Genomic DNA, 23,695 nt, shown 5'->3' on the forward strand with positions numbered 1-23,695 from the left:
GAGAATGGGTATTTCGGAATTCCTGGAAAACCGGGAATTTGTACGGAAATTATTTTTTCATCCCAACTAAGGGGAATGGTCAAAAACGGTGGAAAATGTGGACTGTGAAAACTTTCCGGGAGGAAGTGAAAATAGAGGCTTGGGAAAACCGGTAATTCTGGGAATTCCTGGAAAAATGTTTAACCTAAAAAAATGTTGTGTGATTTTCCAAGGTGAGTGGAGTGTGTGGATGGTGGAACTTTTCGAATCGGGTGAGAAATTTGGGATAAGCATTCGATTGTGTAATGCCCATTCATTATCAATGGAAGGAAAAATTCCGGGAAATTTGGGTAAAGGGAAAACATGTTTTGCATTCCATATACGTGAAGAGTAGTGTGGGTGGATGGTTGAAAAGTTGAAATCGGGTCTAAAAATTGTGTAAAATTTTAAGAAAATATAGGGCAGTGTAGAACTATGAATACGTTTATTCATTGCAGTGGGAATTTTCTGGAAATTCGGGAATTTCGGGAAAACCGGGAATTTTTAAAAATATTGATAATAGCACAATTGTCCTAGATGATATGAATGGGTTGGTGTTGGAATTTTTCAAATCAGTTGAAAAATGTCCTAGATTTTAAGAAAATATAGGGCATCGTAGAACTATTAATACGTTTATTCATTTGAGTGGAAATTTCCTGAAAATTCGTGAAAATTGGGAATTTAAAAAAATATTGATAATAGCTGATATGAATGGGTTGGTTTGCAAAATTTTAAGAAAGTATAGGGTAGTGTAGGACTATGAATACGTTTATTCATTGAAGTGGGAATTTCCTGGAAATTCAGGAAAACAGGGAATTTTTGAAGATATTGATAATGACACAATTGTCATAGATGATATGAATGGGTTGGTGTTGGAATTTTTCAAATCGGTTGAAAAATGTCCTAGATTTTAAGAAAATATAGGGCATCGTAGAACTATTAATAAGTTTATTCATTTGAGTGGGAATTTCCTGAAAATTCGGGAAAACTGGGAATTTAAAAAAAATATTGATAATAGCTGATATGAATGGGTTGGTTTGCAAAATTTTAAGAAAGTATAGGGCAGTGTAGGACTATGAATACGTTTATTCATTGAAGTGGGAATTTCCTGGAAATTCAGGAAAACAGGGAACTTTTGAAAATATGGATAATAACACAATTGTCAGAGATGATATGAATGGGTTGGTGTTGGAATTTTTCAAATCGGTTGAAAAATGTCCTATATTTTAAGAAAATATAGGGCATTGTAGAACTAGTAATACATTTATTAATATGAGTGGGAATTTCCTGGAAATTCGGGAAAACTGGGAATTAAAAAAAATATTGATAATAGCTGACATGAATGGGTTGGTTTGCAAAATTTTAAGAAAGTATAGGGCAGTGTAGGACTATGAATACGTTTATTCATTGAAGTGGGAATTTCCTGGAAATTCAGGAAAACAGGGAATTTTTTAAAATATTGATAATAACACAATTGTCATAGATGATATGAATGGGTTGGTGTTGGAATTTTTCAAATCGGTTGAAAAATGTCCTAGATTTTAAGAAAATATAGGGCATCGTAGAACTATTAATAAGTTTATTCATTTGAGTGGGAATTTCCTGAAAATTCGGGAAAACTGGGAATTTAAAAAAAATATTGATGATAGCTGATATGAATGGGTTGGTTTGCAAAATTTTAAGAAAGTATAGGGCAGTGTAGGACTATGAATACGTTTATTCATTGAAGTGGGAATTTCCTGAAAATTCGGGAAAACTGGGAATTTAAAAAAAATATTGATAATAGCTGATATGAATGTGTTGGTTTGCAAAATTTTAAGAAAATATAGGGCAGTGTAGAACTATGAATATGTTTATTCATTGGAGTGGGAATTTCCTGGAAATTCTGGAATTTCGGGAAAACCGGGAATTTTTTAAAAATATTGATAATAACACAATTGTCATAGATGATATGAATGGGTTGGTGTTGGAATTTTTCAAATCGGTTGAAAAATGTCCTATATTTTAAGAAAATATAGGGCATTGTAGAACTAGTAATACGTTTATTAATTTGAGTGGGAATTTCCTGGAAATTCGGGAAAACTGGGAATTAAAAAAAATATTGATAATAGCTGATATGAATGGGTTGGTGTTGGAATTTTTCAAATCGGTTGAAAAATGTCCTATATTTTAAGAAAATATAGGGCATTGTAGAACTAGTAATACGTTTATTAATTTGAGTGGGGATTTCCTGAAAATTCGGGAAAACTGGGAATTTAAAAAAAATATTGATGATAGCTGATATGAATGGGTTGGTTTGCAAAATTTTAAGAAAGTATAGGGCAGTGTAGGACTATGAATACGTTTATTCATTGAAGTGGGAATTTCCTGAAAATTCGGGAAAACTGGGAATTTAAAAAAAATATTGATAATAGCTGATATGAATGGGTTGGTTTGCAAAATTTTAAGAAAATATAGGGCAGTGTAGAACTATGAATATGTTTATTCATTGGAGTGGGAATTTCCTGGAAATTCTGGAATTTCGGGAAAACCGGGAATTTAAAAAAAATATTGATAATAACACAATTGTCATAGATGGTATGAATGGGTTGGTGTTGGAATTTTTCAAATCGGTTGAAAAATGTCCTATATTTTAAGAAAATATAGGGCATTGTAGAACTAGTAATACGTTTATTAATTTGAGTGGGAATTTCCTGGAAATTCGGGAAAACTGGGAATTTAAAAAAATATTGATAATAGCTGATATGAATGGGTTGGTATTGGAATTTTTGGAATCGGTTGAAAAATGTTGAAGTAGTAACAGTTTGAATTGAGAATGGGTATTTCGGAATTCCTGGAAAACCGGGAATTTGTACGAAAAAAAAATAGGAGCGTTTTTTTGTCCCAACTAAGAGGAATGTTTTGAAGGGGGAATGGTCCAAAACGGTGGAAAAATGTGAACTGTGGAAACTTTCCTGGAAGAGGTGAAAATAGAGGCTTTGGAAAACCAGGAATTCCTGGAATCTTTTTGAAGCTGAAAAAATAGTTTAATGTAAAATATCAAAAATCATACAAGATTTATAAGAACTTTGGTGGTCCTTGGCCTGGAAAATGTTTAGACCCCTGCTCTAGAGTAAGTGGTTGTGACATGATACAAAGTTAGACCTCATCCATACTGGATGACTGAAAACTGGAGGTTGACCTAAAAGGATCTCCTCTCTCACCTGGTGAGGACGAGCTTCTCGGTCCACAAAGTGGTCCTCCTTGACCCCCTTCAGGTCCTTGTACTGCTCCAGGTCCTGACCCATCTCCACGTGTTCCGGATTGGCCTGGAAGTAGGTGTGCGCCGCGGCCGCCGCTTTGTCCGGCTGCTTCAGCTGCAAGGAGGCAAAGCAAAGAGATTACCCTCAATGTCACGCTACTTTTGACCTTCGCTTTGAAATCTGCGGCCCGTAAAACCGGCGCGGCTAATTTATGTGTTTAATATTTTTAATCAAACACAAGCAGAAAAGTTGTGATATTGTTTGTGCTACGTCGCCCTCTTTTGGACGAGTTCGCTCACTGCGGGTGTTGCGGGTTGAAAATGTACTAGCGGAAGTACAACCGTCCATAGCGTTTCTACTCGTATGGATTCTTCATTCATCACTCCAAGCAACGTTTGAAAGTTTTACAATATAACTACAATAATTCTCACTTACTAAACCTTCTCAAAAAAAAATAAATAATAATAATAATAATAGTAAATAGAAATAATAATGATTAAAAAAAAAATAATAATAATAGTAATAATAGTAAATCAAAAATAATAATGATTAACAAAATAAATAAAAATAATAATAATAATTTTTAAAAATCCTTAAACATTTTTTTCTGTGATTTCTAATCACTGCTATGTTGGAATTATTATTAACATTAATGCTGTTGTTGATATTAATTTTTGTTTGACTACTTTGGATTGTTTTGTGTCATGTTTGTGTGTCCTCTCAATGACTCTGTCGATTGCTATTCTGAATGTTGCTGCTTGCTTGGTTTGGAATTGTATTATTATTGTATTATTTTGTTAGGCTGATTAAAAATGTTGTATTTAAAAAATAAAAAAAGTTTGTACTTGTTTACCGTAAATTCTGGACTATAAGTCGCTACTTTTTCCCCCTACGCTTTGAACCCTGCGACTTATAGAACGGTGCGGCTAATTCATGAAATATTCTTCGTTGACAGCCATAGCGCAAATATGTAAATGCAAAAAAAAAACAACAAAAACAAGCAAACACACTGTAAAGTTGTGATATTGTTTGTGCTATGGCGCCATCTTTTGGACGAGTTTGCTCACTGCAGGTGTTGCGGGTTGAAAATGTACTAGCGGAAGCATAACCGTCCATAGCGTTTCTGCTCGAAAGGATTCTTCATTCATCACTCCAAGCAACGTTTGGAAGTTTTACAATATAACTACAATAATTCTTACTCACTAAACCATCTAAAATAATAATAAAATAAAAAAATAGTAATAATAGTAAATAAAAATAATAATGATTAAAAAAATAAATAATAATAAATCAATAAAATCTTAAACCTTTTTTTGTGATTTCTAATCACTGCTATGTTGGAATTATTATTAATATTAATACTGTTGAAAAAGTTTGTACTTGTTTACCGTAAATTCCGGACTATAAGCCGCTACTTTTTCCCCCTACGCTTTGAACCCTGCGACTTATAGAACGGTGCGGCTAATTCAGGAAATATTCTTCGTTGACAGCCATAGCGCAAATATGTAAATGCAAAAAAAACAACAACAAAAAAACAAGCAAACACACTGTAAAGTTGTGATATTGTTTGTGCTATGGCGCCATCTTTTGGACGAGTTCGCTCACTGCAGGTGTTGCGGGTTGAAAATGTTCTACCGAAAGTATAATTTCATCACTCCAAGCAACGTTTGTAAGTTTTACAATATAGCTACAATAATTCTTACTCACTAAATCGTCTAAAATAAAAAAATAAATAAAAAAATAAAAAAAATAGTAATAATAGTAAATAAAAATAATAATGATTAAAAAAATAAATAATAATAAATCAATAAAATCTTAAACCTTTTTTTGTGATTTCTAATCACTGCTATGTTGGAATTATTATTAATATTAATACTGTTGAAAAAGTTTGTACTTGTTTACCGTAAAATTCGGACTATAAGCCGCTACTTGTTTCCCTACACTTTGAACCCTGTGACTTATAGAATGGTGCGGCTAATTCAGGACATATTCTTCGTTGACAGCCATAGCGCAAATATGTAAATGCAAAAAAACAACAAAAAAACAAGCAAACACACTGTAAAGTTGTGATATTGTTTGTGCTATGGCGCCATCTTTTGGACGAGTTCGCTTACTGCAGGTGTTGCGGGTTGAAAATGTTCTACCGAAAGTATAATTTCATCACTCCAAGCAACGTTTGTAAGTTTTACAATATAACTACATTAATTCTTACTCACTAAATCGTCTAAAATAAATTAAAAAAAAATAATAATAAAAAAATAGTAATAATAGTAAATAAAAATAATAATGATTAAAAAGATAAATAATAAATCAATAAAATCTTAAACCTTTTTTTGTGATTTCTAATCACTGCTATGTTGGAATTATTATTAAAATTAATACTGTTGAAAAAGTTTGTACTTGTTTACCGTAAATTCCGGACTATAAGCCGCTACTTTTTTCCCCTACGCTTTGAACCCTGTGACTTATAGAACGGTGCGGCTAATTCAGGAAATATTCTTCGTTGACAGCCATAGCGCAAATATGTAAATGAAAAAAAACAACAAAAAAACAAGCAAACACACTGTAAAGTTGTGATATTGTTTGTGCTATGGCGCCATCGTTTGGACGAGTTCGCTCACTGCAGGTGTTGCGGGTTGAAAATGTACTACCGGAAGTATAACTGTCCATAGCGTTTCTGCTCGAAAGGATTCTTCATTCATCACTCCAAGCAACGTTTGGAAGTTTTACAATATAACTACAATAATTCTTACTCACTAAACCATCTAAAATAAATTAAAAAAACAAAACAAAAATAGTAATAATAGTAAATAAAAATAATAATGATTAAAAAAATAAATAATAATAAATCAATAAAATCTTAAACCTTTTTTTGTGATTTCTAATCACTGCTATGTTGGAATTATTATTAATATTAATACTGTTGAAAAAGTTTGTACTTGTTTATCGTAAATTCCGGACTATAAGCCGCTACTTTTTTCCCCTACGCTTTGAACCCTGCAACTTTTCGAACGGTGCGGCTAATTCAGGACATATTCTTCGTTGACAGCCATAGCGCAAATATGTAAATGCAAAAAAACCCCCAAAAAACAAGCAAACACACTGTAAAGTTGTGATATTGTTTGTGCTATGGCGCCATCTTTTGGACGAGTTCGCTCACTGCAGGTGTTGTGGGTTGAAAATGTACTACCGGAAGTATAACTGTCCATAGCGTTTCTGCTCGAAAGGATTCTTCATTCATTACTCCAAGCAACGTTTGGAAGTTTTACAATATAACTACAAAAATTCTTACTCACTAAACCGTCTAAAATTCAAAAAATAAATAATAATAAAATAAAATAAAATAGTAATAATAGTAAATTAAAATATCCATCCATCCATCCATCTTCTTCCGCTTATCCGATAAATTAAATTTTTTTTATTTATTTTTTATTTTTTTTATTATTTATTATTATTTAAATTAAAATAATAATGATTAAAAAATAAATAATAATAAATCAATAAAATCTTAAACCTTTTTTTGTGATTTCTAATCACTGCTATGTTGGAATTATTATTAATATTAATACTGTTGAAAAAGTTTGTACTTGTTTACCGTAAAATTCGGACTATAAGCCGCTACTTGTTTCCCTACACTTTGAACCCTGTGACTTATAGAACGGTGCGGCTAATTCAGGAAATATTCTTCGTTGACAGCCATAGCGCAAATATGCAAATGCGAAAAAAAACAAAAAAAAAACAAGACAAATGTATTAAAAATAATAATAAAAGTTTGTACTTGTTTACCGCGAATCCCGGGCTATAAGTCGCTACTTTTTTCCTGCGCTTTGAACTTAGCGGCTTATAAAACGGTGTGGCTAATTTATGGATCTTTCTTGGCTGAAAGCCATAATGCAAATAGTTAAAAAAACAAACAAGCAAACACACTGAAAAGGTGTGTTATTGTTTGTGCTATGGTGCCCTCTTTTGGACGCAGTGTCCTTCCATTTATTGCTTTCAACCGGAAGTAGACGTGCTGTTCCGTCTTCTGGCTGTCCATAGCGTTTTTCCACAAATGATTCTTTATTCTTCACTCCAAGCAACGTTTGTAAGTTTTACAATATAACTAAAACTATTCTTACTTACTAAAGTGTCCCATGTGTGATGTCTGTAGGAGTGTTTTCATGCATAAGTGTCTGTGTTAGTATTATTAACTTATAATCCCATTCTTTTTGTATTGTTTTAGTTTCACAAATTCCTCAGTAAACTTTTTAATCAAGGATATGTTGGAGTTCTTATCAATACTGTTGTTGATAGTAGTCTGAACTGTTGGGACCCTGTACAGGACAGGTTGGGTCTTAGGCCCACGTGAAGTGTAGACTGCAGGAACATGTGAGTCCATTAGTTGACATCCTTCATGTCGGTGACAGGTGCAGACCTAAAGCAGACTGCATGTTTACTGACCCCCAACAGCTGACAAGCTCAGTCTGGCTTGAGTCAAAAGCAGAGGAAAACTCTGTGAAACTAGTAAAGGTCTAATTGTGTGTGGATCAAAGTCCAGTGGACAAAAAACTGCTGTTGTTAAACGGTTTTAAATGTTGAATGTAAGGTTGTACGGTATACCCGTACTAGTATAGTATCGCGGTAATAATTGATAAAAAAAAATGGTACTATACTCAGTTTGAAAAGTACCATAGAAACATTTTGTAAATGTTCATTTAGCAAATTTTATAGCAGCAAATATTTTGTTACTTGACGAATGCTACCTGTTAGCATGCTAAACCTAGTTGGCGATCTTTTTTAGCAAATTTTATAGGTGTACACCTTAGCAGCAAATATTGTGTTACTTGACGAATGCTACCTGTTAGCATGCTAATGCTAGTAGGCTGGCTTTTTTTTAGCACATTTTATAGGTGTACACCTTAGCAGAAAATATTTTGTTACTTGACGAATGCTACCTGCTAGCATGCTAATAGGGTATCTTTTTTAGCAAATTTTATAGGTGTACAACTAAGCAGCAAATATTTTGTTACTTGATGAATGCTACCTGTTAGCATGCTAATGCTAGTAGGCTATCCTTTTTAACAAATTTTATAGGTGTACACCTCATTGTCAAAAATGTTGTTACTTGATGAATGCTACCTGTTAGCATGCTAATGCTAGTAGGCTATCCTTTTTAACAAATTTTATAGGTGTACACCTCATTGTCAAATATTTTGTTACTTGACAAATGCTACCTGTTAGCATGCTAACGCTAGTAGGCTAGCTTTTTTTAGCACATTTTATAGGTGTACACCTTAGCAGCAAATATTTTGTTACTTGACAAATGCTACCTGTTAGCATGCTAACGCTAGTAGGCTAGCTTTTTTTTAGCACACTTTATAGGTGTACACCTTAGCAGCAAATATTTTGTTCCCTGACGAATGCTACCTGCTAGCATGCTAATGCTAGTAGGCTACCTTTTTTAGCAAATTTTATAGGTGTACACCTCATTGTCAAATATTTTGTTACTTGACGAATGCTACCTGTTAGCATGCTAACGCTAGTAGGCTAGCTTTTTTAGCACATTTTATAGGTGTACACCTTAGCAGCAAATATTGTGTTACTTGACTAATGCTACCTATTAGCATGCTAATGCTAGTAGGCTATCCTTTAAAGCAAATTTTATAGGTGTACACCTAAATGTGTGGAATCATCCAAAACTAATGTAAAGTATCAAATAAGAGAAGAATAAGTGATTATTACATTTTAACAGAAGTGTAGAAAAAACATGTTGAAACAGAAAATAAGCAGATATCAACAGTAAATGAACAAGTAGATTAATAATCTATTTTTACAGTTTGTCCCTGTTTGGTACCGGTATCCACTCAGGATTGAATACAAAGTCTCCCTATTAACCCACCAGTGCCTCCATGGAAATGCCCCCCCTCTACCTCAAAGAACTGCTCACCCCCCAAATCCTCCACACAGGCTAACCTCCTCCAACCTCCGAGGACAAAGCTACGAACAATGGGAGACCGGGCTTCCTGCTCCGCCGCTCCCAGTCCCTGACCACCTGAGGGCACCACAGACTGTGGATGATTTTTTTTTTGTAGATATATGCATACTAATTCTAGCTATTTGGCTGTTCTAGTTTTTATTATCTTTTTTTTTTAATACACTGTAGCACTTTGAGGTTGTTTACTCAATGTAAAGTGCTTTTTACAAATAAAATCTATTATTATTATTATTAATGTGTACAAAATAATAGGTGTATAAATGACACAATATGTTACTGCATACGTCAGCAGACTAACTAGGAGTCTTTGTTTGTTTACTTACTACTAAAAGACAAGTTGTCTAGTATGTTGACTATTTTATTTAAGGACTAAATAAACATGTTTAATTTACCCTAAGATTTTTTTGTTCAAATAAGGACAATAATTAAATTTTTTGTGGTCCCCTTTATTTAGAAAAGTATTGAAATACATTTTGGTACCGGTACCAAAATATTGGTATGGAGACTTGCCTGGGCCCCCAGAGGCCTAAAGAGTGTTTGCTGCATTCCTGGTCGCGCCAGTGTGGTTGACCTACCACCATGGGAGGTTCTCCAGAGAAAGCAGCAGATAAGATGTCAAGCCTTTGCTTTCCCACAGCAAGATCAAGAACCTCCAACAAGCCTACGCCGCTATCAACTCATCTGCTTGTTTTGCACAGACTCCTGGAGACCAAACAACCCAGGATGTGATCAACAGACAACCCACCAGGTCACTCACTTTCTTCTCCTAAACCCCAGATTTCCTTAACTCCTCAAGGACCGCCGGCTTCAGGCCTGAGGATCCGGCCTGGGGCGAAGGGGTCTAATACTGGAGTACACCAAACTAGCATAAACACAGCTGTGGGGGCCGCCCCTCAGATCTTTAGTCCCGAGCCAACACCCAAGTCTTAAACACCAGGAACTGGTTCATGGTGCAATATTTCATATATTCCTTATTTTAAGAGCTTATTGTTAAGTGTTCCATGTTATTTTACTATTTTGTTGACATTATTTGAGTGTTTTCTATGCTTGTGTTGACATTTCCTTTCTGCCTTGATAGCTGAGGGATTATAATCACAGGAAAGTTACATTTCAAATAAAATATATTTTTCTCCTGCTCCTTATTTTCCATAGGTCATAAAAAAATGTCAATTATTGATATCAACTGATATATTAGTAATATTTAAAAAATTACTGCATAACAAAAAAATAATTTCCATAGTTAAATAAGAATAACAGGGCAAAATAATGTTACACAGCCGTTATTTCCTGGCACTAAACCTGCAGAAAATAGTTCTCAGGTTTCTCTGTTTACATTTTCTCACTATTTTCTTACACTTTATGAAGCATTTCTTACATAAACAAAAAAATAATTTCCATAGTTAAATAAGAATAACAGGGCAAATTAATGTTACACAGCCATTATTTCCTGGCAATAAACCTGCAGAAAACAGTTATTCGCAGGTTTTTCTGTTTACATTTTCTCACTATTTTCTTTGAAGCATTTCTTACATATTCCTTCATTTTAAGAGCTTATTGTTAAGTGTTCCATGTTATTGTACTATTTTGTTGACATTGTTTGAGTGTTTTCCATGCTTGTGTTGACATTTCCTTTCTGCCTTGATAGCTGAGGGATTATAACCACAGGAAGTTACATTTCAAATAAAATACATTTTTCTTCTGCTCCTTATTTTCCATAGGTCATAAAAAATGTCAATTATTGATATAAACTGATATATTAATAATATTTAAACAATTACAAAAAAAATCATTTCCATAGTTAAACAAGAATAACAGGGCAAATAAATGTTACACAGCCATTATTTCCGAGCACTAAACCTGCAGAAAATAGTTCTCAGGTTTCAATGTTTACATTTTCTCACTATTTTCTTACACTTTATGAAGCATTTCTTACATAAACAAAAAAATAATTTCCATAGTTAAATAAGAATAACAGGGCAAATTAATGTTACACAGCCATTATTTCCTGGCAATAAACCTGCAGAAAACAGTTATTCGCAGGTTTTTCTGTTTACATTTTCTCACTATTTTCTTTGAAGCATTTCTTACATATTCCTTATTTTAAGAGCTTATTGTTAAGTGCTCCATGTTATTTTACTATTTTGTTGACATTGAGTGTTTTCCATGCTTGTGTTGACATTTCCTTTCTGCCTTGATAGCTGAGGGATTATAATCACAGGAAGGTTACATTTCAAATAGAATATATTTTTCTCCTTATTTTCCATAGGTCATAAAAAATGCCAATTATTGATATCAACTGATTTATTAGTAATATTTAAACAATTACTGCATAACAAAAAAAAATCATTTCCATAGTTAAATAAGAATAACAGGGCAAATAAATGTTACACAGCCATTATTTCCTGGCACTAAACCTGCAGAAAATAGTTCTCAGGTTTCTCTGTTTACATTTTCTCACTATTTTCTTACACTTTATGAAGCATTTCTTACATAAACAAAAAAATCCTTTCCATAGTTAAATAAGAATACCAGGGCAAAATAATGTTACACAGCCGTTATTTCCTGGCACTAAACCTGCAGAAAATAGTTCTTCTCAGGTTTCTCACTATTTTCTTACACTTTATGAAGCATTTCTTACATATTCCTTATTTTAAGAGCTTATTGTTAAGTGTTCCATGTTATTTTACTATTTTGTTGACATTATTTGAGTGTTTTCTATGCTTGTGTTGACATTTCCTTTCTGCCTTGATAGCTGAGGGATTATAATCACAGGAAAGTTACATTTCAAATAAAATATATTTTTCTCCTGCTCCTTATTTTCCATAGGTCATAAAAAAATGTCAATTATTGATATCAACTGATATATTAGTAATATTTAAACAATTACTGCATAACAAAAAAAAATCATTTCCATAGTTAAATAAGAATAACAGGGCAAATAAATGTTACACAGCCGTTATTTCCTAGCACTAAACCTGCAGAAAATAGTTCTCAGGTTTCTTTGTTTACATTTTCTCACTATTTTCTTACACTTTATGAAGCATTTCTTACATATTCCTTAATTTAAGATCTTATTGTTAAGTGTTAAACAATGTAAAAAAAAAATAGTAAAATCACATTTGAGTGTTTTCCATGCTTGTGTTGACATTTCCTTTCTGCCTTGATAGCTGAGGAACTATAATCAGAAGAAGTTAAATCTTCAATAAAAATGTACATTTAGCATATTTTCCAGACTTTAAACCGCACCCGTATATAAGCCGCACCTAATGAATTTGAGAACAACAAAATATATTTCCATACATAAATCACACTGGATATAAGCCGCAGATATATATATGTTGTGATATTGGATATTTCCATAGAAGTTTTTTTTAAATGTTCATTTATATACTTTGTTTTCGAACAAACGCTTGTAAAACTCCACTGTGTACGATGGGAAGCGACATGAAGGCGTCGGTTTCTTTGATGTATTGTAATCCACAGAAAGATGTTGTCTTGACCCGAGATCTACAAAGCGGAGAGGAAGCAGGACTTGCCCAAGCTCCAGGCACCTTTTCTTTGAACTGTTTTACGACCTTTTCTTTGAACTGTTTTTAATCAAAGGCGATGGCTGTTTATGACCCCCCCCTCCCTTAGAAACAGCTGTTGCCATGTAATCAGGGAAAGTCCAAATAAAATAGGAGGCGTACAATCTTTCGTCAGAGCGTGGTGAGACATTGTGCAAGGGTACAGTATCTACACGATTCTCCTCATTGAGCCAAATTTAATCCTGTCTCTGTTTGATTCCTTGCTTCTTGTCTTGTGTAATAGATGTCATGAGTGTTTGAACCTGACATTCTTCTTCATTGTACTTTGTAAACACTTTAAGTTTGAAGAGTTTCTTGAAGTGTATCATATTAGTACATTGTTTGATTGCTTTGCTTAATCCAGTGTTGTACGTGCATACAAATGTTTTAAATGACATTTTTCTCTAAGATTATATTTCTCCTTAGATAGTGGGACAAATAGTCCCCAGGACGATCCTGACTCACCACGGCTCCAGACAGGAAGTGATTCTTCCCTTCTGTGACACATTTGAATCATTTATAAAGGGGAATCCCCGCGCAAATTGGAAGTGGCCATCGGTTTGAAAGGAAATGAGCTGGCTGAAGGCCTCTAAATCAGTGTTTTTCAACCTTTTTTGAGCCAAGGCAACTTTTTTTTTTGCGTTGAAAAAATGCGGAGGCACACCACCAGCAGAAATCATTAAAAAACGAAACTCAGTCGTTGTCGCAATTGTTGGATATGAATTCAAACCATAACCAAGCATGCATCACTATAGCTCTTGTCTCAAAGTAGGTGTACTGTCACCACCTGTCACGTCACACCCTGACTTATTTGGAGTTTTTTTACTGTTTTACTGTGTGTAGTGTTTTAGTTCTTGTCTTGCGCTCCTATTTTGGTGGCTTTTTCTCTTTTTTTTGGTAATTTCCTGTCGCAGTTTCAAGTCTTCCTTTGAGCGATATTTCCCTCATCTACTTTGTTTTTATCCTTCTTCTTGGGGACATTGTCGATTGTCATGTCATGTTCGGATGTACATTGTGGACGCCGTCTTTGCTCCCCAGTAAGTTTTTGCTGTCGTCCAGCATTCTGTTTTTGTTTACTTTGTAGCCAGTTCAGTTTTAGTTTCGTTCTGCATAGCCTTCCCTAAGCTTCAATGCCTTTTCTTAGGGGCACTCACCTTTTGTTTATTTTTTGTTTAAGCATTATATACCCATTTACCTGCACCCTGCCTCCCGCTGTTTCCGACATCTACAAAGCAATTAGCTACCGGCTGCCACCTACTGATATGGAAGAGTATTACACGGTTACTCTGCCGAGCTCTAGACAGCACCGACACTCAACAACAACACATCATTTGCAGACTATAATTACTGCTTTGCAAACAATATTTTTTACCCCAAATAGGTAAAATTAGATCATCTCCCACGGCACACCAGACTGTATCTCACGGCAAATGATATTGAAATGATCAGACTGGATCTGTGCCCGGACTGTGTTCAGACCTGCCCTACCATGTTGCTGCAGACTAAATGTTTTCATCTAGAAGTCATTACTGCAGGTGCCATTGATATTTATTTCACAACTATTTCCACTGGAGTGATACTGCCTTCTTTGTGCATCTCAGCACTGCACTTGTTGTTGCAGTTTGAGCACCAGGTCCCTGGCATGGGTCTGGGCTCTAGACCTATTTCCATAATGCCAAGCAAGAGGTGAAAGACATGTGTTTCTCTTGGCGCCACATGAAGAGTCCTCTCCTCAAAGCTGCAGGGCGGTCCAGCACTGTCTGGGAGGAGGACACACTCTGGACTCTTACTGAGTGGACTTCTTTCACCTGCACAGGTGTGCCTTTGACACGCAGGTGGAGGGAGCGTGACTGTGTGGTGGTACTGAGGACGCTGATACTTGTTTGCATTCCTTGGCACAAGCGGAATGTTCTGGTTTGATTTGAAACGTTTCAAGCACGCTGACTGACTACATTAATATTTGTGCTTCATTTACAGCTTGGGCTGGAAACTGTATCACGATAGAAGTCTTTTGTATCGGTCGATATCGATATTTATTGATATCTTTTATGACTTATGGAGAATAAAAATATTAATAAATGTAACCTTCCTGTGATTATAATCCCTCAGCTATCAAGGCAGAAAGGAAATGTCAACACAAGCATGGAAAACACTCAAACAATGTCAACAAAATAGTAAAATAACATTGAACACTTAACAATAATATCTTAAAATAAGGAATATGTAAGAAATACTTCATAAAGTGTAAGAAAATAGTGAGAAACCTGAGAAAAACTATTTTCTGCAGGTTTAGTGCCAGGAAATAACGGCTGTGTAACATTATTTTGCCCTGTTATTCTTATTTAACTATGGAAATTAATTGTTGTTAGGCAGTAATTGTTTAAATATTATTAATATATCGGTCTATATCGATAATTATTGAATTTTTTTTTATGATTTATGGAAAATAAGGAGCGGGAGAAAAATATATTTTATTTAAAATGTAACATTCCTGTGATTATAATCCCTCAGCTATCAAGGCAGAAAGGAAATGTCAACACAAGCATGGAAAATACTCAAACAATGTCAACAAAATAGTAAAATAACATTGAACACTTGACAATAAGATCTTAAAATAAGGAATATGTAAGAAATGCTTCATAAAGTGTAAGAAAATAGTGAGAAACCTGAGAAGAACTATTTTCTGCAGGTTTAGTGCCAGGAAATAACGGCTGTGTAACATTATTTTGCCCCTTTATTCTTATTTAACTATGGAAATTAATTGTTGTTACGGAGTAATTGTTTAAATATTATTAATATATCAGTCAATATCGATAATTATTGACATTTTTATAATTTATGGAAATAAGGAGCGGGAGAAAAATATATTTTATTTAAAATGTAACATTCCTGTGATTATAATCCCTCAGCTATCAAGGCAGAAAGGAAATGTCAACACAAGCATGGAAAACACTCAAGTAATGTCAACAAAATAGTAAAATAACATTGAACACTTAACAATAAGATCTTAAAATAAGGAATATGTAAGAAATGCTTCATAAAGTGTAAGAAAATAGTGAGAAACCTGAGAAGAACTATTTTCTGCAGGTCTAGTGCCAGGAAATAACGGCTGTGTAACATTATTTTGCCCTGTTATTCTTATTTAACTATGGAAATTAATTGTTGTAACGCAGTAATTGTTTAAATATTATTAATATATCGGTCGATATCGATAATTATTGACTTTTTTTTATGATTTATGGAAAATAAGGAGCGGGAGAAAAATATATTTTATTTAAAATGTAACCTTCCTGTGATTATAATCCCTCAGCTATCAAGGCAGAAAGGAAATGTCAACACAAGCATGGAAAACACTCAAACAATGTCAACAAAATAGTAAAATAACATGGAACACTTAACAATAAGATCTTAAAATAAGGAATATGTAAGAAATGCTTCATAAAGTGTAAGAAAATAGTGAGAAACCTGAGAAGAACTATTTTCTGCAGGTTTAGTGCCAGGAACTAACGGCTGTGTAACATTATTTTGCCCTGTTATTCTTATTTAACTATGGAAATTAATTGTTGTTATGCAGTAATTGTTTAAATATTATTAATATATCGGTCGATATCGATAATTGATGACATTTTTTATGATTTATGGAAAATAAGGAGCAGGAGAAAAATATATTTCATTTAAAATGTAACATTCCTGTGATTATAATCCCTCAACTATCAAGGCAGAAAGGAAATGTCAACACAAGCATGGAAAACACTCAAAACAGTGTCAACAAAATAGTAAAATAACATTGAATACTTAACAATAAGATCTTAAAATAAGGAATAAGTAAGAAATGCTTCATAAAGTGTAAGAAAATAGTGAGAAACCTGAGAAGAACTATTTTCTGCAGGTTTAGTGCCAGGAAATAACGGCTGTGTAACATTATTTTGCCCTGTTGTTCTTATTTAACTATGGAAAGGAATTGTTGTTATGCAGTAATTGTTTAAATAGTATTAATATATCGGTCGATAACGATAATAATTGAATTTTTTTATGATTTATGGAAAATAAGGAGCGGGAGAAAAATATATTTTATTTAAAATGTAACATTCCTGTGATTATAATCCCTCAGCTATCAAGGTAGAAAGGAAATGTCAACACAAGCATGGAAAACACTCAAGTAATGTCAACAAAATAGTAAAATAACATTGAACACTTAACAATAAGATCTTAAAATAAGGAATATGTAAGAAATGCTTCATAAAGTGTAAGAAAATAGTGAGAAACCTGAGAAGAACTATTTTCTGCAGGTTTAGTGCCAGGAAATAACAGCTGTGTAACATTATTTTGCCCTGTTATTCTTATTTAACTATGGAAATTAATTGTTGTTATGGAGTAATTGTTTAAATATTATTAATACATCGGTCGATATCGATAAATATTGACATTTTTTTATGATTTATGGAAAATAAGGAGCGGGAGAAAAATATATTTTATTTAAAATGTAACCTTCCTGTGATTATAATCCCTCAGCTATCAAGGCAGAAAGGAAATGTCAACACAAGCATGGAAAACACTCAAATAATGTCAACAAAATAGTAAAATAACATTGAACACTTAACAAGATCTTAAAATAAGGTATATGTAAGAAATGCTTCATAAAGTGTAAGAAAATAGTGAGAACATGTAAATAGTTGGTGTTCTAATGATGAGTCACAATTGGCTGAGGTTAGGGTGAAACATTACAGACTGGCCAATCAGAGGCAAGATAAGGCGGGTCATCGAAACCAGCAAGCAAATTCATAACGTCCCTTCTGATACAACACCAGTGTTGGGTATTGACCAATATCGATCAATATCGATCAACACATGTTACATACTTTTATCATTTTGTAGTGTGGAATGATAGAAACATTTTAAAATTATCCAATAAAGCTCACGACACAGTAAGTTGAATGATGCGGACACCTTTGTTACTGGATACTTTCTAGCGCACTTCTGCCTTGGAGACTTTGTATGTGTAATATGCAACCATATTTATGTGATACTTGTGTATATTGAATAAATCTCATGACACAGTAGGTTGAATGATGCGGATACGTTTGTTACTGGATACTCTCTAACACACTTCTGCCTTGGAGACTTTGTATGTGTCATATGCAACCATATTTATGTGATACTTGTTTATATTGAGTAAAGCTCATGGCACAGTAAGTTGAATGATACGGACACGTTTGTTACTGGATACTTTCTAGCGCACTTCTGCCTTGGAGACTTTGTATGTGCAATATGCAACCATATTTATGTGATACTTGTGTATATTGAATAAAGCTCATGACACAGTAGGTTGAATGATGCGGACACGTTTGTTACTGGATACTCTCTAACACACTTCTGCCTTGGAGACTTTGCATGTGTAATATGCAACCATATTTATGTGATACTTGTTTATATTGAATAAAGCTCATGACACAGTAAGTTGAATGATGCGGACACGTTTGTTACTGGATACTTTCTAGCGCACTTCTGCCTTGGAGACTTTGTATGCGTAATATGCAACCGTATTTATGTGATACTTGTTTATATTGAATAAAGCTCATGACACAGTAAGTTGAATGATGCGGACACGTTTGTTACTGGATACTTTCTAGCGCACTTCTGCCTTGGAGACTTTGCATGTGTAATATGCAACCGTATTTATGTGATACTTGTTTATATTGACAAATGTGCTGTTTTACACTGCAATATTTTTCAATAAACATTATGACATATGTCTAGCTTGTGTGCTATTGTGTGCTTAGCCGCTGTGTAGCTGCTACGGTGGGTCCGAATGAAATGTTTTGCCTCATCCTGAGTGTGACTGAAGCATTAAGGAGTGGGGGGGATGATTAATGTATCCGGGACTAGCTGCAGTTTTCTCAAACAACCAGCAGGTAGCATCTGTGAGCAGATAATATTGTATCATCTCTTTCTCTTTCAGGTGTTTACATTGAGGAAACGCCATTAATCACTCACGCCTTAAGTGAGGGATGAGGCAATAACTAATACACTGCCCTATTATCCTATAGTCTCGTGTGTTTACCTAAAAAAGCGGACTCTTCTGACGGCAGCGCGTCAAAGAAAAGGAGAGTGAATTAAAAGACCACAAACAAGGATAAGGATTAGTATCTTTGAATATGTAAAATGACAATTTTAAATCTCCCGATACGTGTCAGCAACATAACTTTTAAAATTTGGATTCATATGAACCTGGAAATGAGTCAGCGAGGGTTTTTAAGGCCAGAGATGTTAATGGACTAGTTGAGGAATGTACTGCAATAGGATAGGATAAGATAAGACTTTATTGTCATTGCACAAGTACAACGAAACTATGTTTTCAGCACAAACCCGTTCAAGATTAGACAAACAAACAGTGTACAGGGTTACAGAACAGGAACGCTGATGGGTCGCCAAAGGCGCCCCGTAAAAGGTGGGAAAAAAGGTAAAACGCTGGGGAAGAAGATGAGTAAAAAAAAATACAATCTAGACTGGGCTCCTAAGGGGGCCTAGTCTGGAGTGGGAAAAAAACTCCATGCAATGCACACGTAAACACGTTACATTTAATCACCACAACTCACAACAGAGGGGCGGGGAGTTGGGACCCTGGAGGTCGACTGCTGCTATGAAGCGCTGCCAGCCGTCCATCACCCCGAGGGGAAACAAGCTGTGGTAAAGGCGTGGGGTGGGGGAGGAGTGTGTGTGTGTGTGTGTATGTGCCCATTGTCTTGGGTGTGATGATGTAATGTTCATAGACTGAGGCCGATCTGCATGCAAGCAAAAGTTCGACTCCAGGTGTCGTTGAGAAGGGAGGGAGGTCAAAAGAGTCCATCATTCAGGTGTCTTTGGGGGTGTTTTCAGAACAGCCTGTTCCTGTTGTTCACAGCGTCAAGGCCATTCGGGGGAGTCAAATCGTAGATTAGGATGTTTGTTTTCCGCGAGCAGACAATACAATGACTTGTCTGTTCTATTCGTCCATGCTTGCTGCTCTCATATTCAATTTTAATTGTCAGCAAGATTTTCCATGATGTGATCCATCTTGCGATTCAGTTCAGAAATCGCCACAGCCCGGCCCAAACCTTCCATTGCGACGAACAGCCTTTGGGCTCCTTGAGTGGCTGCCATCGTCTTACAAACTTGACGATACACCAGAGCAATGCCCTGCCCAATCACGGTTCCAAACAGGTAAATGTCTTCCACGTCCTCGATGGAGAGGACTGAGAGGCACATGATTCTCCATTTATGCCAGGAATCTCTCACGTACCCCGCAGCAATGGTTCCATCAGGGCTGCCAGGCTCCCCAGAACCTCTTTTCCTCGTCGAAAAGATTTTGTCAATTGCGTCGAGAGTCCAGCTGATCATTTCCATGTCTGATGTTTAGATTTGAGGACAGCGCAAAGAAAGAGGCTTCAAAAAAGTTCAGACAAGTCAACAAGTAAAGGCAATAAAGTCAACCTACTTATTACTGCCTTCAGTGTATCAACTGTGTGCATTGTAGAAACTAGCATGTGTGCCATACAAATGATGTTTACGCCGTGTACTTTTCTCTCCGGTGGCCAAACGCCACGTTTAAAATAATGTTAAAGTACACAACGTTCACTGCCAAATCACAACAACTCATTCCTAACAAACCAAATTAGAAAGGCGGGAAATATTACTTGGAACATAGCATCACGGTTGTAGTCTATATCAGGAGGAGTGTTTACTCTTCTAAGCAAATATTTATACATCTCCCAAATAGGCCCGTAAACAACGTCTGCTCACAGATGGATTTGAAGTGACTTCATTGAGTGTTTCAGTTTCTCTTATTCCACTGAAGCAAAGGCAAAGAAATGATCTGCGGCGGAATTGCAGCACTTTCCAATGTTAAAAAAAACAACCATTGTATATTTTACATAATGTCCATTGTGTATTTTACATAATGCCCATTGTGTATTTTACATAATAATGTCCATTGTGTATTTTACATAATGCCCATTGTGTATTTTAAATAATGCCCATTGTGTATTTTACGTAATAATGTCCATTGTATATTTTACATAACGTGTATTTTATGTAAATAATGTCCACTGTGTATTTTACATAATAATGTCCATTGTGTATTTTACATAATAATGTCCATTGTGTATTTTACGTAACTAATGCCCAATGTGTATTTTACATAAATAATGTCCATTGTGTATTTTACATAATAATGTCCATTGTGTATTTTACATAATAATGTCCATTGTGTATTTTACGTAACTAATGCCCAATGTGTATTTTACATAAATAATGCCCATTGTGTATTTTACATAATAGTGTCCATTGTGTATTTTACATAATGTCCATTGTGTATTTTACGTAATAATATCCATTGTATATTTTACATAATGTGTATTTTATGTCCATTGTGTATTTTACATAAATAATGCCTATTGTGTATTTTACATAAAAATGCCTGTTGTGTATTTTACATAATAATGTCCATTGTGTATTTTACATAAATAATGCCTGTTGTGTATTTTATATAATAATGCCCATTGGGTATTTTACATAAAAATGCCTGTTGTGTATTTTACGTAAATAATGCCTGTTGTGTATTTTACGTAAATAATGCCTGTTGTGTATTTTACGTAAATAATGCCTGTTGTGTATTTTACGTAAATAATGCCTGTTGTGTATTTTACGTAAATAATGCCTGTTGTGTATTTTACGTAAATAATGCCCGTTGTGTATTTTATACAATAATGTCCATTGTGTATTTTACATAATAATGTCCATTGTGTATTTTATGTAAATAATGTCCATTGTGTATTTGACAAATAATGCCCATTGTGTAATTTACATAATAATGCCTGTTGTGTATTTTACGTAAGTAATGCCTGTTGTGTATTTTACGTAAGTAATGCCTGTTGTGTATTTTACGTAAGTAATGCCTGTTGTGTATTTTACGTAAATAATGCCTGTTGTGTATTTTACGTAAGTAATGCCTGTTGTGTATTTTACGTAAGTAATGCCTGTTGTGTATTTTACGTAAATAATGTCCATTGTGTATTTCACATAATAATGTCAATTGTATATTTTACATAATGTCCATTGTGTATTTTACATATTAATGCCCATTGGGTATTTTACATAAATAATGTCCATTGTGTATTTTACATAATAATGTCAATTGTATATTTTACATAATGTCCATTGTGTATTTTACATATTAATGCCCATTGGGTATTTTACATAAATAATGCCCATTGTGTATTTTACATAATGTCCATTGTGTATTTTACATAATGTCCATTGTGTATTTTACATAATAATGTCCATTGTGTATTTTACATAATGTCCATTGTGTATTTTACATAATAATGTCAATTGTATATTTTACATAATGTCCATTGTGTATTTTACATATTAATGCCCATTGGGTATTTTACATAAATAATGCCCATTGTGTATTTTACATAATGTCCATTGTGTATTTTACATAATGTCCATTGTGTATTTTACATAATAATGTCCATTGTGTATTTTACATAATGTCCATTGTGTATTTTACATAATAATGTCAATTGTATATTTTACATAATGTCCATTGTGTATTTTACATAATAATGTCCATTGTATATTTTACTTCAATAATGCCTTTGTGTATTTTATATAATAATGTCCATTGTGTATTTTACATTATAATAATAACAAAATAAGAAGAAGACATCTTTCTGAGCGAGCACAAAAACACGGTTCTTGTAAAAATGATTTTTGTGTGTGACTCAAAGGCATCGCCAGACTTGTCTTTTAGCCAGTCTTTCAATTCCAGTCGGCTTTATTTGGGTAAAAGCTTGTTATTCCTCAAAGCAAAGAGTTATTCCTCCAGCACGTATATTTTAAACCGCCCAGCAATTAGAAAGTCAGTGGAGACAATGGCGCGCTTGTAGGGTTTCTCCCACTGAGCTCTGCATAGAACTTTGCACACGCCGACACAAATCTGCTTCTAAAAACTAAGCACACAAAGAGGTGTGACATGTAAATTGTTGCAAATGGAGTTGATGTGTTCCATGTAGTTACAGTACAGTAGCAGCTATGTTGGGAACCTTGGTCTAGACCAGAGCTGGGCAAATATTTTGACTCGGGGGCCACTTGAGAGAAAAAAAATGTGTCTGGGGGGGGGGCCAATGTGCATGTGTGTATAAATGATGTACACACTGTTAGAATAATTGTATCAAAGTTATCACAAAACTTTGTGTTGCCATGAGTTCCCGGCGAGAAGACTAAAAATGTCTTTGAACCTACCAAGAAGAAGGCTTGTAAAACTCCACTGTGTAGGATGGGAAGCAACATGAAGGTGTTCCGTTTCTTTCTTCTATTGTAATCCACAGAAAGATATTGTCTTGACCCGAGAACTACAAAGCGAAGAGGAAGCAGGAACCGACTCCCCTCCAGGGACCTTTTCTTTGAACTGCTCTGTAACCAAAGTCGATGGCTATTTACGACCCCCCTCCCTTAGAAGCAGCTGTTGCCATGTAATCAGGGAAAGTCCAAATAAAAGAGGAGGCGTACAATCTTTCGTCAGAGCGTGGTGGGACTGTGCAAAGAGTACAGTCCAGACGTCTCCCCTCAATTGAGCCAAATTTAATTCTGTCTCTGTTTAATTCCTTGCTTCTTGTCTTGTTTAATAGATGTCATCAGTGTTTGAACCTGACATACACATTTAGCAGTAAAAATCTGCTGCACAGTATGTGTGTTTGGGTCCCTTATTTTAATCATTTATGAACACTGATACCAAAAGTCACAATGTCCGATAGAATTCTAAAAACAGACCACCTCAAAAAAAAAACGGAATAGAACTTTACAGTTTTTTACTGAATGAGACACCCAAAATGTACATGAAAAAAGAA

General features: G+C 34.5%; 1 protein-coding gene across 1 annotated transcript in view; it reads right to left on the minus strand.

Moving 5' to 3' along the window:
- The window catches only part of p3h2 (prolyl 3-hydroxylase 2), a 165,149-nt gene that overhangs the window by 44,225 nt on the left and 97,229 nt on the right, over positions 1-23,695 (minus strand). The window contains exon 2 of the mRNA XM_061976170.2: positions 3,222-3,374. Coding sequence (XP_061832154.2) covers positions 3,222-3,374 — 153 coding nt within the window. The remainder of the gene's footprint in view (positions 1-3,221; positions 3,375-23,695) is intronic.

This window comes from Nerophis lumbriciformis, linkage group LG14 (genome assembly GCF_033978685.3).
Source record: "Nerophis lumbriciformis linkage group LG14, RoL_Nlum_v2.1, whole genome shotgun sequence".
Taxonomy (NCBI): domain Eukaryota; kingdom Metazoa; phylum Chordata; class Actinopteri; order Syngnathiformes; family Syngnathidae; genus Nerophis; species Nerophis lumbriciformis.